Source organism: Copadichromis virginalis, linkage group LG5, assembly GCF_057382275.1.
Source record: "Copadichromis virginalis isolate Kocher_CV1m ecotype Utaka linkage group LG5, C_Virginalis_male_GT1.1, whole genome shotgun sequence".
NCBI lineage: Eukaryota > Metazoa > Chordata > Actinopteri > Cichliformes > Cichlidae > Copadichromis > Copadichromis virginalis.
The window spans coordinates 32,161,168-32,180,201 of NC_140622.1; the positions used below are offsets into that span (position 1 = coordinate 32,161,168).

General features: G+C 40.6%; 1 protein-coding gene across 3 annotated transcripts in view; it reads left to right on the top strand.

The window, feature by feature from the left end:
• The window catches only part of arhgef10la (Rho guanine nucleotide exchange factor (GEF) 10-like a), a 117,512-nt gene that overhangs the window by 62,262 nt on the left and 36,216 nt on the right, over nt 1-19,034 (top strand). For all 3 annotated transcript variants that reach the window (XM_085457373.1, XM_085457375.1, XM_085457374.1), the window contains one exon: nt 10,034-10,155. In XM_085457373.1, coding sequence (XP_085313499.1) covers nt 10,034-10,155 — 122 coding nt within the window. The remainder of the gene's footprint in view (nt 1-10,033; nt 10,156-19,034) is intronic.

The window sequence follows — 19,034 nt, forward strand, 5'->3', positions numbered from 1 at the left end:
AGAACAAGCTTGGAGGTGCATGGAAAAGTAATAAAATAGCAGCGTAGGGACAAGGAATGAAATAAGAGCGAGTAAGAAGATGAGTTCAAAGAGGGGAAAAGATAGATTATAGACAACCTCCCGCTGCAGTCAAGATATCAAGTAATTATGTGATTACTACATATCAAGTTCAAGACACAGATTTGGGCAGTGTAGGCTGGAGGAAGAATGAAGACCATGCTTCAACTTGATTCCCTGTCAGTGATTGACAGCATTTGTGTTTAAACCTGTGCTTACTTTGATGATGTTTGCTTTTTTGATTGGATTATCAAAAAACAACTAGGGTTAAGTCTCAGATTTTGTCTCAGGATAACATCAGATATTTACAAAGAACTTAAGTTGCAACATTATTTTTTTGGACTTTAATATATACATAAGCCTTGGTTGTTTCGATCTGCAGAGCTCTGTGGTGTTATTTCATGCTCTTTTGACTTTTTCGCCCAGAAATGATAGAAGTAACTCTCGTATTATGCATCATACAGCTGTATCAGTGCAGTTTTAGGATCACTGCAGTCTTAACTTACCAGTGGCATGCACAAAAATGATGCACATAAAAGTGCGAGCAATTGGAAAAAGTCGTGAGTGGCACAGACTTGAGAAAAGTTGCTTGTTTTCGTTTTATTATTATTTTTTTTTTTCAAAGTATTAGTCTAGGGCCATCTTACATTTCTCTTACCCTTGAAGAGAGCGAGCCAGAGAGAGAGAGAGAGATGGGGAAAGATGTAAGATATTCACAGCTGACAGTGCACACAATGTCACTCTACTTCATTTGCAATCACAAACTGAAACTAATGGAAATTTTTAATAGCTAATAAGAGTATAGAGTTTATGAAAACAAAACAAAATAATTAAAAAAAAACCTTGTTTACCTAAGCTGGTCTAAAAGTATGAATTAAACGAGCTGCCTGTAGTTCATCTTTCTGGTTATTTGTGATAGCTTCTATAGGATTACAGGGGTGCAGATGACCCCAAATGCTGTAAAGTAAGCGATACCACATGCAAACCATGAATGATTGTTGAATATTAATACACAGTTTAGTGCTAATTTTATTTTATTAATCTGGAACATATGTTGTGCAACTAAATAGATTCTAAAAATGTACGCAATTCTGACCAACTGTCTAAAATGGTCTTGCATCAATTTCATGAAGCTATGCTTGAGGTTTATTCTTGACAATATTTGTATGACCAGCTGTTACACTTGTACAGCTGTTGTAAAACATCTTCCTTAAGTTTAGAATCGGTGTCATAATTCTGCGAAATATATCTTTTTTCCAGTTGATCACAGAAGCATTTAGATCACTTACATTACACCGGTTTGGTAATGAAGCTGCCCTGTGACCCATTGGTACTCAGCAAATCATTCATTTCAAAACAAATGGTACAGAGGAGGGCAGGGAGATGGATTTCATTGAATCCCTTGGGGAAATAGATCAGCACCAACCTGGTCAGGATGACAATTACGTGTTAATTGTATTACAACCACATTTTGCCTTCCCATTTAACCAAATGTAATTACAATATGGGAGTTGTTGATTTAATTTCACGGATGGCGTGCTGTCATCGAGGCTTCCTCATCATTGCAATCGTAGGCAGGCCTGGCCTGTGCTCAGGGGAGACCTAGAGTTGAATCAGCATTTCAAACGCACCGAACCATGGTCTTGTTTAGTCTGAAATGGGTGCCTTGCTTCGAAATGTCCCTGAATAGTGGACAACACAAGTAGATAATGTTCGCATGCATGATTTAGTGAGCGATTAGATATCACAAAACTCATTTTCCCAGACCCATCTTCACACTAGAGTTTATCCTGTTACCCCCATTTAGAGAAAATACGGCTCCATCACTCTGACGTACTTGCTGGCCTTCCCTGTGCGTGCCACATGTGACTATCACTGACTTTTAATGACATTTCTGTACACTGTATTTAAGTCTTATTAGTGTATTGCCCATTAACCATGGTTTGTTGATACATTTTGGTCTCTCAACTCATTGCACCTGGATCATCCATAAACCTTTGGTTTCTTGGTAGTTTAAAAAAAAATCAACTACAGCATGATGTGCTTCAGCAAGATGTTTAAACTGTTCTGGTAGTGGAGCTTTAGATATGATTATGGCAGCAAATTCTGACAAGACATGTTTCCAGAAAACAGTTTTTGTCACTTTTGAGTGCGTGTGGTGTAGTTATGAGGCCTAGAAACAAAAAGTGAGAATTATCCTATGGTGGTTCCTTGCCAGGAGCGCTGGGGTCCATTAATAACCTGGTGTGCCACTGCATCTTTTATGCCTCTCCGAGTGGCCCTACTGTTTCTGAAGGGTCTTCGTGAAATAGCCAGAAGCATTGCTTAATTAATGGGTTTTCTCACTGCAGAATTAATTGCTTCCTTCCATGCAGTCCCAGCTCTTTCAGGCAGGGTTAAGGCTGCAGACTTTGATGGCCCTCACAAGAAGAACAAGAGGCCGTCAAATCATGAGAGACTGTCGCTGAGACATAGGAGACAGAAGTGGAAAAATGAATGAGGGTAAAGAGAGAGAGAGAGAGAGAGAGATGGTGAAGTTGTGTGGGATTGTGTGTTTGTGTGTGGAGGTGAGAAAGTGGCGGTTGTGGAGAGGGGGGGGGGGGGGGGGGTGAAAGGATGATTGAGACAAGCAATCAGTCCCACTGCAGGGAACAGAGGGCAGACAGGGGGCTGTTGCCTGCGGTTACACTGCTAAGTGTGGCGGTCTCTCACTTTTTCCCTCGTACGTGGATCAATAGATGAGTTGAGTGCGGCTTGGGGGTTCTGGCACACACTCTGACACGCCTTCTTAATCCACTGTGTGATAACCTATGCCATGCCGATGTATACCACACAGGAGACAAGTAAGGGTAGAGAATACAAAATCCACCTGGTCTTATGGGAGACCGTCAGGGGTTTACTTCCATTAGCCAAGGGATTTAGATTACTATCGTGGCTCAATGAGTTGGGAGGTCGCCTTGTAATCGGAAGGTTGCCGGTTCGAGCCCCGGCTTGGACAGTCTCGGTCGTTGTGTCCTTGGGCAAGACACCTCACCCGTTGCCTACTGGTGGTGGTCAGAGGGCCCGGTGGCGCCAGTGTCCGGCAGCCTCGCCTCTGTCAGTGCGCCCCAGGGTGGCTGTGGCTACAATGTAGCTTGCCATCACCAGTGTGTGAATGTGTGCGTGAATGGGTGGATGACTGGATATGTAAACCGCTTTGGGGTCCTTAGGGACTAGTAAAGCGCTATATAAATACAGGCCATTTACCAGGCCACAGGCCATTACTTGGTTGCTATGGTGACTGATATTGCTGCATCTCTTCAGATAACATTAGTCAACCTTATGTGGAAGTGTTGTCTTTTATTTTTGTGCCAGTAAGCTAAAGAAGGTGGAAAGATTTCTTTTGAACACCTTTGTCTTTTAAACTAAACATTCAAGGAAAACCTCACATTTAAAAAAGGCGTTCATCGGAAGGATTTTCTGTTAGCCCTAAAATTAATCTGTCAGACAGCAGAGATTATCTCCCTATCTCACTGTGCTCAAACATGGGAAATGTTTATGATGAGCAAACATTATCACGGATTTAATTAACAGATCCCACACTCGCATTGATCCATGGGAAATATCAATTGCACTGGTGTATTTAATTAGTCTATATCTTTGGCCTTTGTGTCACAAGGGTTGATAGAGTGCCATGATCTGCAAATTAATCTTAATCAGCAAAAGACTTGAAACAAAAGCATGATAAGAATAAAGAAACTGAGAAACGAAATCTCCCTACTTAGTATTCCAATCCAGAAGCGTTACAAATGATGTTGTTATGAATAGTTACGGTACAGTAGCTGGGATTGAGTAGAACTGACCATGACCTTTAATTTGTGTAATCTCATCTTTTACATAATTGCTTTTAATCAACACTGTATGAAAATAAACATCACGGCTGGAAATCACTGCAATTTATTTTTTGCTTTTTAAGACAGTAAAATTTTATTTAAAAAAATTCAGTGTTATGATTTAATTGGTTGTTTTATTAGTTTTTATTGTAACAAGACACTAACGCTGGTATAAAATGGTCAACAGTGTTCCAATAAATCCTTACGATGGAGGTTTGCAGGAAATGTAGACCGAGAACAGACTGAGTACTTCAGTGTCATTAGGGGCCAGAAACAGCAGTCACGTATAGATGTAACTCCATTTTTGCGAGTGGGAGCATAGCTCAGTAATTGACTTCAATATGGTTTACCCTGAGATAATAAGTGTAGCCCTTGCCCAAACAGGTGGTAGCTTGCCCTGCAGAAGTGCCATTAGCAGTCATTTAACTAAGAGCACACTAATAGAGCCGTAGCATCCGGGCATTTGAATTTAATATGTACCTCAGCCCCCTGGTGAGATTATGATTTAGTAAGCCTGGTGGTGCGAGAGTATTTGCCTGTAAATGGCAAACTGAAAGCTACATTTTGACTTCTGAATATTTTCTCAGACTCACTATAGATTTTTCCCAGGAGACTACACAGAAACACAGGATTTTCTGGTTTAGAGGAAACCCAAGTGGTTCATTCAAAGGTTTTGCAAACAGCGCAAAAATTAAATGTTAAATATCAAAGAGGTTAGATTCATGAGAACTATAATGTTCTTGTAATCTGTGAAAGGTTGTATCTGTCATTATTTCTTGATTTATTATCGTGTATATTTGTAATCCCATTTAACCAATGTGATGTAGTTTGCATGTGACACCAGCGTGAAAGACATTTACTGTATAAGCTGCCAAATGACGAGGATGATATGAGTGATGTCTCGTGTTTTTGCATGGGGGTGAGGCAAACAGGAAAAATCAGTCAAGATCTAGTTATCTACATGGTCTGTGATGTTTCCAGGGAATCTGATTGAACTGTTACTTGGGCATACTACCAGATTTTCCAGTTTGTGTCTAAGATGTTTATCCATATGGTTCATGCCTTCAGTTTCACTGTTTTCCAACAGGGAATTAACAACTAAGCTGACAAATTTTGTACTGTCACATAATTTTATATGTCAATTTCTTTGGATCAAATGTTGTATTATTCTGATAGGACACCATGGTAAAAAATAAACAAACAAACAACTATTGTCTGTATGTGACATTAAAACACATGTTTTTAACAGCCTGCTTACAGGTGGATGCACATTCCAAGCCTCTACATTTAAGTTACTAACCACCTGCATGGAAAATAACTGTCTCATTTCATAATACCATAATAACTCACCTCTTTGGTTGTTCTTTAGACTGCTTTTGTTAGTAGCTTTGCTGTAGTTTTCTGCCTGTGTCGACAATTTCCGACAATTTGAATCTAATTGGTATGCATAGGAAGATACAATAAATCGCATGTCCTACACAACTGCTTGTAATTGCGATTCGAAAGCTAACGTGACTGTCTTTCTCCCCTGATTTGTAAAGCCTATCTGTGGTAAATTCAACACGATGTGAATCTAGTTTGAGGTGCAGTGTGCTGTGAAGACACAAACAAATGCTGTAAGCATGTGAAATGTAGTTTTCTTATAAATATTTATTTGACTATTGTCCTTTAAAAAGGAGAAAATCTAAGACATGATATACCAAAATCACATTTGTTGTTGTAATAGAGATAAATACAGCAAAAGTTTTCATGTGCATCAATAGGAGCAGTTCAGGCTCCTGTATTAGCTGATGTAACATCTGGATATGAAATATAGAGGTTATAAACGCGTGTGTGTGTCTGTCTGTGTAGTTCATATATTAGTTGTCAAAAAAACAGCCAGACACCGGAGCTTGCCCTGTTGTTATGCGTTTACACGATGTGATTGGTTGCCGTTGTTGTGATGACGGACTAGCCCGACAATTTAGTTGGCCAACACATGACGTCACCTCAATCAAAGTGAATGAGAAGTGAGACCACTGAAGCCTAAAATGCTTACGTGAGAGTCCTTTATAGGAGAAATGGGATGTAACAGGAGGACTTGATTGTTAGATTTTCCTGTGTTTAAAGGTTTGACTGATGCAAAATAAATTCCCAGATGCGAAAGTGTACTGTGTAGTTGTACATGCGTGTGATTGTGCGAGTGTGTGTGTGAGGATACTGGCCTGTGTGTCCCTATTCGATGCCGTATTCAATTTAGGTCTGTGCTTATCATTTGTTCACCGTTATTCATCTTCATTACTACATGGCAAAGATTGAAGGTTAAGGCTAATTTGTGTTCTTTCCTACCACTTTTCTCTCTGTCATTTTCTTTGTATCCCAGTCCTTTTCATTCCCCGTGTTTCTCTCTATGTATTTGTCTTTTAATTTTTACTGAGTGACAATTTAGTAAAAGAAGTCAGCGTACCCAAACGGCACATTATTTATGCTAATCTAATAATTAGTTGAAGAAAGTCGATAATTTCTCTGTGGAATAGAAAACCACTGAACTTGCTGCTCCGTCTTCAAGTAGTCTTTTAATAAGTGACCTCACACCTCCATGAATCGTAGCAGGGGCTTGCTGAGGGATAGTCAGCACACAAGCCAACCACACACAAAATAATCACTGTATTCAATAATACTCCACAATTCAAGATGATTAAAAAAATACGAAAGGATTTATATTAACCCTGCTTTTAGTGTGACTGTTTAAGTGTTGAGATGAAGCACTCAAATGGATGAATTCTTTGTAATATCTCCATTAAGTATCTAACATAAAGCATAATTTGATTATACAGCTTAAAAAATGTTTGAATTGTAAGTAAATTATATCAAGTATGTTGTGTGTATGGGGTCAACAAGGTACAATCTGTATGCAAAGCTGCTTAGAATTTATAATATAATGTACAAATATTTTTTTCTTTATATCTTTACAGGAGCCAGGAATATATCCTGTTATACTTGAGGATATTTTGATTAACAGAATATTAATATTAGTTTGCTTTTTCCATTGTAAATTTTGTTTTTAAAATTGCTTTCATCCAATAATTCAAAGTGACAAAATTAAAATTTGGATTTGAAAAGTAAGCAACCTTATAAAATAATTAAAAACTGAGACCTTTCATTTACAGAAGCACTCGTGATTTTTGCTGTAGCGTTCCAAATTGTGTCCAAATGGATCCTGTTTGCTTTTTTTTTTTTGTCTTTTTTTTTAAATGTTTAAATTTGATTGGAGTCCATCAATGGAATATCTTTATGAACATACATCTGTAATGAAGATGTTGAATTTATAAACAACAAGAAAAACATTTCTGGCCCTGGGATGGTTCTGGTTTTTGCTTGAGGTCCACTTATAGTCTGTGGTCAATTGGCCAGTCAGTTTACAGACGGCTTTAATTTTTCTAAAATGTATTCTTGAAATTATCGGTCATTGCCTAACAATTCAGTGGACAGAATGACAAAATTAAAAGCCTTTTTCCTGATCTCTGCTGGCTACACTGAAAGCCCAAAGACGAGAAGTGATCCTCCTCCTTTGACAATCATGTGGATAAGACAGGGGGTGGGGGGTGGGGGGTTGCTTGTCTCAGGTACAGTTAGACTGTGCAAAGGTTGAATGCAGCCAAAAACGGAGGTCCTTGTAGAAAACCTGTTACAGGCTTTTGAAAAGGCATTTGAGTTTGGGGAAATAGTTCATCTATAATTTCAGTGAACAAAAACATTCTGTCACAATATTGCAGAAATGACTTAAGGACAAGTCACTGACTGTCCTTGAGTAGCCAAAGCTAAGACATAAACCCCTCAGTTTTAAGCCTGTAGACACTCGCCTAAGAAGGTTTGAATTTGTAATGGCTGCCAAATGACAAAGTACTATTTTTATACAAAAAAATTGACAATTCATATACAACAAGTAATTAACATTTTTTTAATGGTTTATTGAATGTATGTTGATTAGAAAAAATGACAGTTATGATTCTGCTTTTACGAATCCAGTAGAACTGAAAGAAATTCTGTAGAGGTCAAAAGTTTCAGTATGGAAATGTGAAAATTATGAGAAAATACAAGGCACAAAGCACAGGATGAAACTCACTGAAAGAAATTTCTAAAAAAGATAGAATGCACTTATCTAAGTCTACACAGTTTTGCCCTTGATCATTCTTATTGTTTTCTTTGTATAAATGTGTTTTGGCTTTTATTTATACTGCTAAAGCCTCGAATATCACAACAATGCAAGATGCCTAAAACAACATCAATATTAAATAGATATTAAAAATCCAGGAATAATATTTGAATCTAAACATATTAAACACAAAGCATGACAGCTGATATGCTGATGGGAACAGGTGGATTTTGAGCTGTAATTTAAACTATGTGATAGAGACTAGTTGTAAGAAGGTGAAAAGGGTAGTACGTTCCAAAGACGAGGCACAGCACAGCTAAAGGCTCTGGCAACCAATGCGTTTAGTCTGAAACGAGGAGCAGTCAGGACAGCTCCTGAGGTTGAGCGTAAAGCACAGGATGGGGTGTGAAGGTGAAGGAGCTCGAAGAGATATGGGGGTGCCAACTCACTGAGAGCTTTAAAAGTGAAAAGCACAATCTTGTACTGGATGCACTTGGGAATGGGGAGCCAAGTTGGATAGGTGCAATATGGTCTGTGAACTTTGTGCAGGTGATGATTCTTGCTTTAGAGTTTTTGAGGAGATGAGAGAGAATGGCATTAGAATAATCCAAATTAGGGGTGACCAGGGCTTGAACCAGAACTTGGATGCTGTGTTGAGAAAGAAAAGTGCATAGTCTAGAAATGTTACATAGGTGGAATAGGCTGACTGTGACATTATTTGTGTGAGTGGTAAAAAAGGGAATGTCTAGCGAACCAGCTATGGAGACACTTTGGAAAGTGAGTACTTTGAGTTAATATCTATGACTTCAGTTTTATAGCTTTTTGCTTTGAGCTAATTGATTGTTAATCAAGTGGTGATGGCTTCTAGGCGGGCAGTGAGGTTAGAAGGTGAAAAGAGGTGTTGGGGTTCGTGGAAATATAAAGTTATATCCTATCAGCATAAAACTGAAACTGTATTTCAAAATGGAAAAAATATTTCCAATAGGAAAGAAATAAATTATAAATAGCAGGGGTCCCAGAACTGATCCCTGAGGGACACCACATGTTCTGGAGGCTGATGGAGTGCAGAGAGTCTTGCCTTGGGCAAACTGTTTCCTGCATTTTTTTTGCAATAAAAGGAGAGCTATTGTAGTGCTTTGTCCTTGATTCCAGTGCTGGAACTTTTGAGTAATCCAATGATTTTGCAGTAATGCAAGCATTCTTGTAGAGGAGTTGGTGATTAAGGTATGTTTTCTTGGGTACAGCCAGGCTAGTTGTCTTGGCCAACATAACTGACTGACTCTTAAATTTTATCCCCTACCTAAAGAATAAGGATATGATACTCCTATAAAACAAACTCTGCAATTAGCTTTTTCCTTTTGCTCATTATAATGCATCTGTGATCTCTACTAGCTTATACCTAGATAAAATATGCAAACAAACCAGAAAGGAGAGCTGTTAAATTTCATGCTCAGTTTAGTTTCTATACATTGAAATAGATGATTACACAATTATATAATGGGAGTACCTTGGCAGAATTGCCCAGTGACTTGTCAGGGGTACACCTGTTGTAAGGCTCAGTGCTATGAGGCTCACACACCAGGCAAATCCATTATATTATAACACAAATCCGGCAGTTGCATTTTTCCTGCTGGGGCAGACTCTCGCTGTTGATTAAGTAAAGGTTTAATCACTGTTGAAGCCCTGCATTGGCAGTACCTGGCCTCGCCTCCTACAACAGGGGATAAGCCTCTGGCTGATTATTCACATGCTAATCACACCATTCATATTATATACCTGAGATTGTGAAATGTCTTTATGGTGATTTTATGTGGTTTGACATAGCTTGAAATAGTTTACAGATTAGCTGAGCTGTGGGAATGAGATGCATGTTGAAAAGAAATAAAATAAGTACATAAACTAAACATCAAGTTGGGGTGACCTAAGTAAGAATGAATAGAAAAGAGTCTCTTTTTTTTTTCTATTTCAGGAGAGGAAAATTCACCAGGCTGGTTATGTGGAGAGGATGAAGGAAAGACGACAGCCCCCTTTTGGTATCCACTGCTTGCCTGTCACATGTCTGTCTTTGCTACAAAATCAACAGAGAGAAAGGTAATTTTGCTTCTGTGATTAAAGGAAAAAAATCTATTTTTAAAAACAATTAGTTTGTACACATGTTTCTGAAGTTTCAAAGATCAGCCCCTGCCAGCACTGCTTTCCAACAGTCTAATGGTATTTCAACATATAGGCTCCATGTTCAAATGTTCATTCTGGTCACTGTTCTGGTGAAGCCAGTCCAAATAGCATCCCTGCTAGGTCAGATAGTAACTGTTACATGTTGTTTTAACATGGCTGTCTCATTTACAGATGAGCAGACACAAAATTAGGATGGCATCTCTATGTAGCGCCTTGAATTGCGCACCAAAGTCATTATTGTTTTGGAGAATGTTATAAACAGCAAGAACATAAAAACCCCCAGAGAAATAGATTCTCTCCTTCAGTCTCTATCTTACATTCACACTGCTCAAACTAATCTCATGGAAACCTCAAATCTGCTGTTTTGGGAAAAAACAGCAGTACATCTTAAGGTTTTAGTGCACGCAGGACAAAGTCTGAACATTAAGCTTTTTAACATTTAAACACCAACACTGGTACACAAATATCACTGAGAGGAAGAGGCACAGATTTTATTACCAGAGGTGCAAACAAACCACTCCATTAAGACAAAACTCCTTTTATGTGTGTTGAATTTTCCTCTTTTCCCCCACTTTGCTTTATTATCTGTTATAATTTAGATGTTGATTTAAAAGCAAAAATGTTAGGGTTTTACTATGATAAGGGCAGAGTATGTGATGACTCATTACTCATGACTATACCTTAATCCATCCATGAGGAAGGTTGGAACAATCACCCACAGAGTATGACAGCAGCAATTCATTAATGAGTTAAACCATTTCTGGCATGGAGACTAGAGCATTCAGGGTCTAACAGGAAATGGCATTATGCCCCCCACTTTAGACAGGCGAGCTGTTAAACAGTCCAAATTTATAAGCTGGAGTCTACTAATTGTCTAATGCAAATCCAGAGATTTCTTGGTCCGTGTTTTTGTTGGAAATAGCTGTCATCATAACAGACACACACATGCACATATACACAAATACACAAGTTTGAAAGTGTTATTACAATTCTCTGCAGTTAGTGCTTACAGTATTGGTTTGTGCAACAAGCCTATTAAATGTTCACACCACGCCCTGGCTCTTCCTGATGGAGTATGTCTCAATGAAGCATCACTTTACCAGATTGAGGAAGCCAATGGTGTTACATATCCCATGTCTGGAATGGGCTAAATTGCATCACAGGTTTCAGCTTGCTTATTTATGGTCAAAGCAGCACATCTGGTGTAATATTAAGCTGTACCTTGTTGAGGATTATGGGTGTATGTAATTTTATCTTGTAGAATTAGCAATCCACTGGATGAACGCATTCTGCTTTTTAATACTCTCACTGACTCGGTATAATTTAATTGGAAGTGCAGCAATAATGCTAATAATGACTGATGAAGTATAAACAGTGGAACAAATTAAATTTTTAGCAGGATCATCTTACTGTTGTTGTCAGTTCAGAATTTTAAATCTCTGCTTCTTTTTGAACTTGCCAATTGTGCTTTAGCTGCAAATATTTTGATGTGTTCAATGTTTTTGAACTGGCAGTGTTTATATTCGGGAAGCAAAGTGCCTCTCTTAAGATCAATCTGTCAAACCAATTTGACTTCCACTGACGTTAACTTTTCCTGTGAAGCAGCCATTAGTCCATAGTGGTGGCAGAATGGCTCATTTAATAAAGATTTTGTCAAAAGAGATCATAGTGCCATTTTACACAGCCATTTCCCATTGAATGTAATCAAAGCCCACTTGCACTGACCTAACAGATAAAAATACACCATCTCAGTGATGATCTCACTCAAAAATACATAGACTATTGGAATTACAAGGTGACACGCAAGCTTTTGCTTCTGGTTGCTGGCTCAAGAATTTCGATCAATACAAGCTGTTAAGACCTAGAAGCCGCCGATAGATCAAATGGTCAGTACAGGTGAGAGATAGACTTAAGGGGTTTTAGAAGTCAGTGGTAATGGTATGAAATCAGTTTGCAAGGGCTGAAAGATGATATTTCCGACCACATTTTCTGTATCCATAATGTGGTTATGGGTCCTACTGTGCAAGTTGGAATGTGGCGGGGAGGCAAATTACCACAACCACCAGGGGAGGATGTTATAAAGTGATCATGCAATTATCTTAATGGCTGTGGGACAACCAAGCATAAATCAATCTTCCAGCATTAGATTAAGACCTGTACAGCAAACCATTGTCTGCTAGCCATGTTGATGAGAGAGGACGATAAGGTGAAAGAGCAGCTGGTGAAAAGTGGAAAAAGTGCAGCACTGACACAGTGGGGTCAGGGTGGGGTGTGGGATTTCCCAAAAGGTGCTAATGACTATCTGGAGTATTTTGCAAAAGCGTGTTACACCCGTGTAGAAGCTGAGCCAAGTGAATTAATGAATTTTGAGCCAGAGGGACGCTGCAGTCTCTAAGGATCTGCTGATACCACCGTCTTCTTGCAAAAATAAATGAAGCACCTGAGCACACCAGTGAAAATCATAGCAGCTATGTCAGTTACAAACCTTGTTTACCGCAAAATTGGTCCATGTGGTGAAATGAACATGCATGAGTAAAAGGTAGAAGCATTTACGCTTGTACTTCTGTGTGTGCAGGTATTATGTTCATGCTTCCTTAACTCTATGAATGTGCATGACTTGCGCGTTGCGCTATATTTGAGTGTATACTGTAGCTTTGGAATTTTATGCATCTCAAGAATGGGTTAGTAATGGGAATGGGGGCCGAGGTATCAGAAAGCTGGAGAGGTAGGCAGTAATATTTCTTTCCTTTTTTGACTAAAGAGAAGGTAGCATTAAATGGAGTGACTTTAAGTCCTTCATGCAGAGCAGACTGTGATTAGGGGCTTAACTCAGCAGCAGCCCCCCACTCCCTCTCTGTGTCTCCATCTTTGCCTCAGACACTGCCTCTGGGAAACACACGCCTCTCTGTGCCAAAGCTCCACAGCTCTTTCTCCAGCTTTTGCAGCTTCTCTTGGCAGTCTGAGTTACAGTGAGTAGAAAGGATGAAGAAAAGGCAAAAAAGAAATCCCAGATTAAAAAAGATGTGGCCGAAGGGGCCAAAGCCATTTCCTACAAAAATAAAGTTCTAAAGCAGCATAGCATGAACAACACGCACAGGTCACCTTAGGGAGCTCAATTCACTGCTGGCTGTGTGCAGCTCTGTGTGCCCCGGTCCACTCAGTGGGAGCTGGAGTGGGCTACTGGGCGAACTCGTTAGGCGCCGGAGATAAACCTTATCACAAGTCTGCTGAGTGAGAACAGCAGGGGTGGACTGATTCCTCTCAATTTATCTCTTTCATTCTTTTCCTGTCTTTCTCCCTCGTTCTCTGTCTGTCTCTCACATACACACAAACACACAGGATCAGGCACTATCTTGGTTAATAGACAAACCACATTCTGATGGTCCTTGTTGTTTAAAGAGTCAGTGCACGCTCTGTTTCACTGCCCTCTTTGCCACTTTGAAAGATGAAACGGAGCAGGTTTGGCAGTTGGCCCAAAGGGAGGGTGTGAGGTGGTTGGGTTAAAGGATTAATAGGAAATCCTATAGCAGAAAGGGTAACAGCCGAACCAGACTTCTATACAGGAGAATTGGCTGTTAAATGGAACAATTAATACTATTTTCTGCAACAGTTGCATGTTGGTGCATGATGTCAGTCTTAACAGGATTGATGTTTTTAATTATTACAGATAAACAGATTAAACGTTAGCTCAGAATTTGACTGAATTTTTGCCGAACTGTTCCCGAGTGCATCGGTGGTGATTCAAATAAACATAGCACTGAAACGAACCAGTTTTGAAACTCAGGGTGTGTTTACAAAACAATCCGTTTTAAATTCAATTAACTGCTTAAGTCATTTTTCAAAGTAAAATGCCAAATGTAAGCTACTTTTATCTTTTCAGTTTCAGTATATTTACTATTTTGTATTGTACGATTGGAACACTTGGGTTTCAGCCCAAAGCCTGGATGAAGCAGTTTAAAAATGGCATCCTGGACTCTGTGGTGACGTGGTAATGTTTCATTACTTTAACTGTGAGAAGAGTTGCAGCTCTAAAAGGAGGTAGTAGCTGAATCAGGAATGGTATTTACTGCACTGTATTTGCTGTAAAAGGGGGGAAAAAAAGGACATGATATTTTTTGGCATGGACCGTAATCATGTTTGTTTGCTCTTTCTCCCCTTTCATCTCTCTCTTTGACTGTACAGCTCCTACAGTTTAATCGGCCGTATCTTTCGGTTTTGTCAGACAGGCTGTGTTAGTTTGAAGCCTGGAGACCAATAATGGAGGCGTTTATGAAACCCAGTAATCTGACAGCTCAGCAAGCTGTTTAGCAACTAACTGGCATTCGATGGCATCACATGGAGCACTTGGAACTGAATTACCTAAATTACATACCTGTCTCTATCTAGGACACATACTGTATGTTTTCTTGTGCACAGTATTTCTGTCCCACCACTTAGTCAGCAAGGCTCTGAAGATGATCAATGCCTACTTCCTTTCGTGATCTAACCATTTTCAAAGAGGTGTATGTGCATTCTGTATTTGCAGTATTTTACAGTTAGGGGACAAATAGTGAATCACAAATGCCTCATATCTTCTCCAGTAGGAAAGCACCTCTTCTTCTGCCGCTCTAAAAAGGTTCTTTACGATCCAAGACTACAAAGACTTGCGAAATAGTAAAGGGACATGTTTCTAGACTCCATTTATGAGGCATTAGGCTAGGATGGGGTTGAGGATGGCTGCTATGCCAGAGCTCTTATAATACCTTGGGGGATTTCATCATGTATGCTTTGAAGTGCGGAATGACAAACTGGAAGGGGTTTGGACTGCATCAGGGTTAGCCTTCTTTCTCTATTTCTGAGAGGATTAGCTTCTGTGTCTCAGCTCAGAAAACGGCAAAGCCTGCTCACATTCACCGCTAATACACTCCACTAGTTTACATAGATCGCACAGATCATCGCCATTATTATTTATTTACTTACTTATGTTTGCTGTAGTCAAACAAACGCGTTTGAATTGATTGGTACTAAGCCTCGAAAACTATTAATTATAGGTGCTCGGGTCATTACCATCTGTTGAAACGCACCGAGGTCAATTCTTGTTTCCCGGACTAGCTGGTGCTTTTGGGCCATGTTGTGCATGTCCCTCTCACTTGCTGTGTCATCCATCTTTCCTGCTGATGGAGTGATAAGAGAGCAGCAATGCACATTCAGCTAGGCACATGAAAGTGACTGCATGTACAGAAAATGAGCGGGTTGAGTGGCACCCCTGGCAGCAGCATACACTTTGTTCATGGCTACATTTATGGCATTGTCGGGGGAATGAGTGATTTACAGACATAATGACTCAAAGCTTTTACACAAAAGATGAATGAAAGAGTTCACTTTGAAGGCTCTGTGTGTGTGCATGGACAGTACAGATGAGACACAATGTTATGAAATATGGATAAAAAAGGACGACAGTGTGAAAAGGTGGCCTTCCCCTGTAGCAACACATTTCTGATGATTTATTTCCTTTTCCCCCTCTAGACTATTTTTATTCTAATTTTTTAAAGGTAAAGTCATCAAATTGGCAAGTTACGCAATGCTTGTCCCTCTGTTTTTCTTGAAGGTCATTTGCTACCTTTCAAGGTAGCAGCTTCAGCCACCTCTCTGATTTGTTGAGAAAATATGCCCCAGCATGGATTAAAAGCTTGTTCTATCCACATAGCCACCCAGGCGTAGCGGCTCCCCTTCTAACTCTGCAGTAATATCCTTCTGGCAAACAGAAAAACACAAACAGCAGGATGCGCAAGTGCTTGAGACTGTTTCGAGAGAGCACATCGATCTCTCTCAGACCCGATCCTCATCAAGATCACTTTGCTTATATTGTTAAAGGCTTGACATTAACTTTGAAGCATCTGTCCAAATATCTGACAAGTGTGTTTAGATTTCACGTAACTAAACATGAGTCTCTTTTTCATTTTTTCAATGCATAGTGCAGTTCTCAGATTCTGAATGAACATTAGAAAGCAAACAAAGGAATTAAAATAATTCATTTATTAGGGGTGCAACGATACACAAAATTCACGGTTCGGTTCGATACTTTGGTGTCACGGTTCGATAGTTTTTCGATACAAAAAATGTTCACGCTTTTTTAATTTGTCATTTATTATAATTATAAATATATATTTTAACTCAAATGTACAGTTTTTAAATTTAATGTTGCTGAAACAACAAAGTAATAAAAAAAAATAAATCTATCTTATCGAGAAATCACTCATCTTTGGAAAAGAGAGTTTATTACAGAGAAATGTCTCTTTCCAAAATAAAAGCTATACTATCCGCTTCTTCTGGGCTATATTCTCAGCAGCATATTAAACATATCAGGTCCCCATGAGGAGAATCATGTGCTAACGGCTGTCTAAATGACTCGGGTAAAGTTTGTAGCATGCGTGCTTGTTGTTTTTGTCTGCTTCCACTTGTCTTTGCACTAGGATGATGTCGGAGTAAATGTGCAGTCATATTCGTTGTTCCCACTAGTGCTGTCAGCGTTAATCTCGCTAAAATGACGTTAACGCCACAACACGGCAAATCTCCATTAATGAGCTACCGCGGTTCGCCCCGTGCGTGGGGCTGGACAGCGTCAACACGTTAACGAGCTAACTGCGCTAACGCAGTAGTTCCCACCAATGTAATTGAACATTGCGTGGCACATCCAACATACTGTTTTACTTTTGTCCATGACGCGCTTACCTTCAGGGTCATACATCACATGAAGACCAAAATAGTTCCAAAGGCCAGATCTGAATGAGGGTGGGGGAGGTTCAATTTGCCATGTTGCAAGGAGAGCTTAACTTCTGTCTCGCTAGCTTGCCCTGCACTCAGTGGATCTGCGCTGGACAGTGCAGCCTAGGCGGAGCAGTCGAACGCAGATCCACTGAGCTCTCAACACAGACAGCATCGTCAGAAGAAAAGTTGATAAAATAAATTAAAAAATTTCTATTGTTCGATACATATGCGTACTGAACCGAAAGCACTGTATCGAACGGTTCAATATCGATACGAGTATCGTTGCACCCCTATCATTTATGCGTGATTCTTATAAGTGGCTATAAACTGTGTAACCTTTAAATACTTCACAGTAGACCTCGTCCCAGCTACAGGGCAATATAAGGTGAAGAAATTGTTTGTGGTCGCTTCACAGATTATCTTATTATTTTTCAGTCAACATCATATTCGGAAAAAATGTTTCTCAGGGCACATTCATGAACATTTAGTGATTAATTAGTTTCAGTGCCATTTCAATTCAAGCCACTGCTCCTCTGTAAACAATCTCTTCATTTAATCCCTCAGTTGATTAATCACTGATCATCAATACTGTTTTACAGGCACATTTCATAGTAGTTCTATAAATCGCCATATCCGTGCCTAGCAGGTCACATTTAAGAAAGTTTCTACATCAATTTATTAATAATTGCCGGAATGGAAATGAAACGTGTGTCCCTATTTTTACAATGATTGCAATTTTGTAAAACAAAATCAGGTGCGTCTGAGGCTTTATAAATTGACTCTTGATTAGTCAATCATAGAATTCTGAGTTGGGTAAATGAAGGGGAAAATAATTCCTCTCCTCAGGAGCTCCCTCTGCAGGAGGGGGAGATACAGGAGAGGTGGAGGAAGATCTCAGCCTGGGTGTTTATTGTCTTATGTAGTCTGGAAGATGAGTGGATGGTGGGGTGGGTGCAGTTTTCTCTGTGGTGGGGTTGGGTGGACTGTCCCGGGCTCCGTGGGGCCGGGCGGCGCTGCTGCACTGGGCCCGGTCTGGATGGGCCTGGGCCCCCTTTCCCTGGCGGGTCGCGGAGTATGGGGGTGCCTACTGGGGTCAGCGGGGGAGCTGGCCCCAGGGAGGGGTCACTTGCCCCTCCCTTCCTTCCCTCCCCATCTCCAGCTGCCTCCCTCTTCCCGCTCCACCACAACCACCCACACATGCAGGGCCTTGGAGTAGGGGTATGTCACCAGGGTGCAGAGGAGGCTACCCCCCCCCCCCCCCTCTGTCCCCTTCTGGCTGCCTCTGCCTCAATTTTATCCCACAACTTAGACATTCACATTACTCACACTCTCATTACACATACATATAGGATCTTGGGGGTGGGCACGATACACGGAGTCCAAAGTACCATCAGGGTGTACACCCCACCCCTGGCATCGTTGCCCACCTCTCAATTTTAAATACACGTAGACATTGAGGGCTAGCAGGAGGGACCATGCGCTTACCTGCTGCTCTCTGGCAGGTAGCTCCATGCCCTCCTGGGTTTTAAATGCACCTTAGAACACATATGCATCAACACTACAATGAGCGGGTGGAGGGAGGTTTGGAGTCTTCTCCCACCCCCGTTCTCTGCGGCCTGCTGGAGCGGGAGGGCTAGGTGGAGTTGGCCGTCCGACTGCGGTCTGGAGTGTGGGGCCTCCCTGCTGCTACGGAGTCGGGGTGGTCTGCCTCTCCCCACCGCAGGGAAAAGGGTAACACCACCTGGGTCTGGGTGCAGTTCCCCCCTCCAGGGGCAAGGGTACCTAGACCCGGTTTGTAGAGTACGCTTGGGGAGTGTGATCGTGTGTACAGCGTCTCTTTATGTCTGTCTCCACGTTGGTTGAGTGTGGAGTGAGTGCATATGAGAGCATGAGGGGGGGGAATGGATGTTTGTGTCTGTGTGTGCCTGTATGTCTGTGTCTATATGTCAGGTTGGGTATCAGACGCCACCTCTCTGGGGACACCTCAGGCCCTCCAAGGTTTGGAGGCCTATCTCCACCCACCACCACTTCCCCTGCCGGTGGCGGAC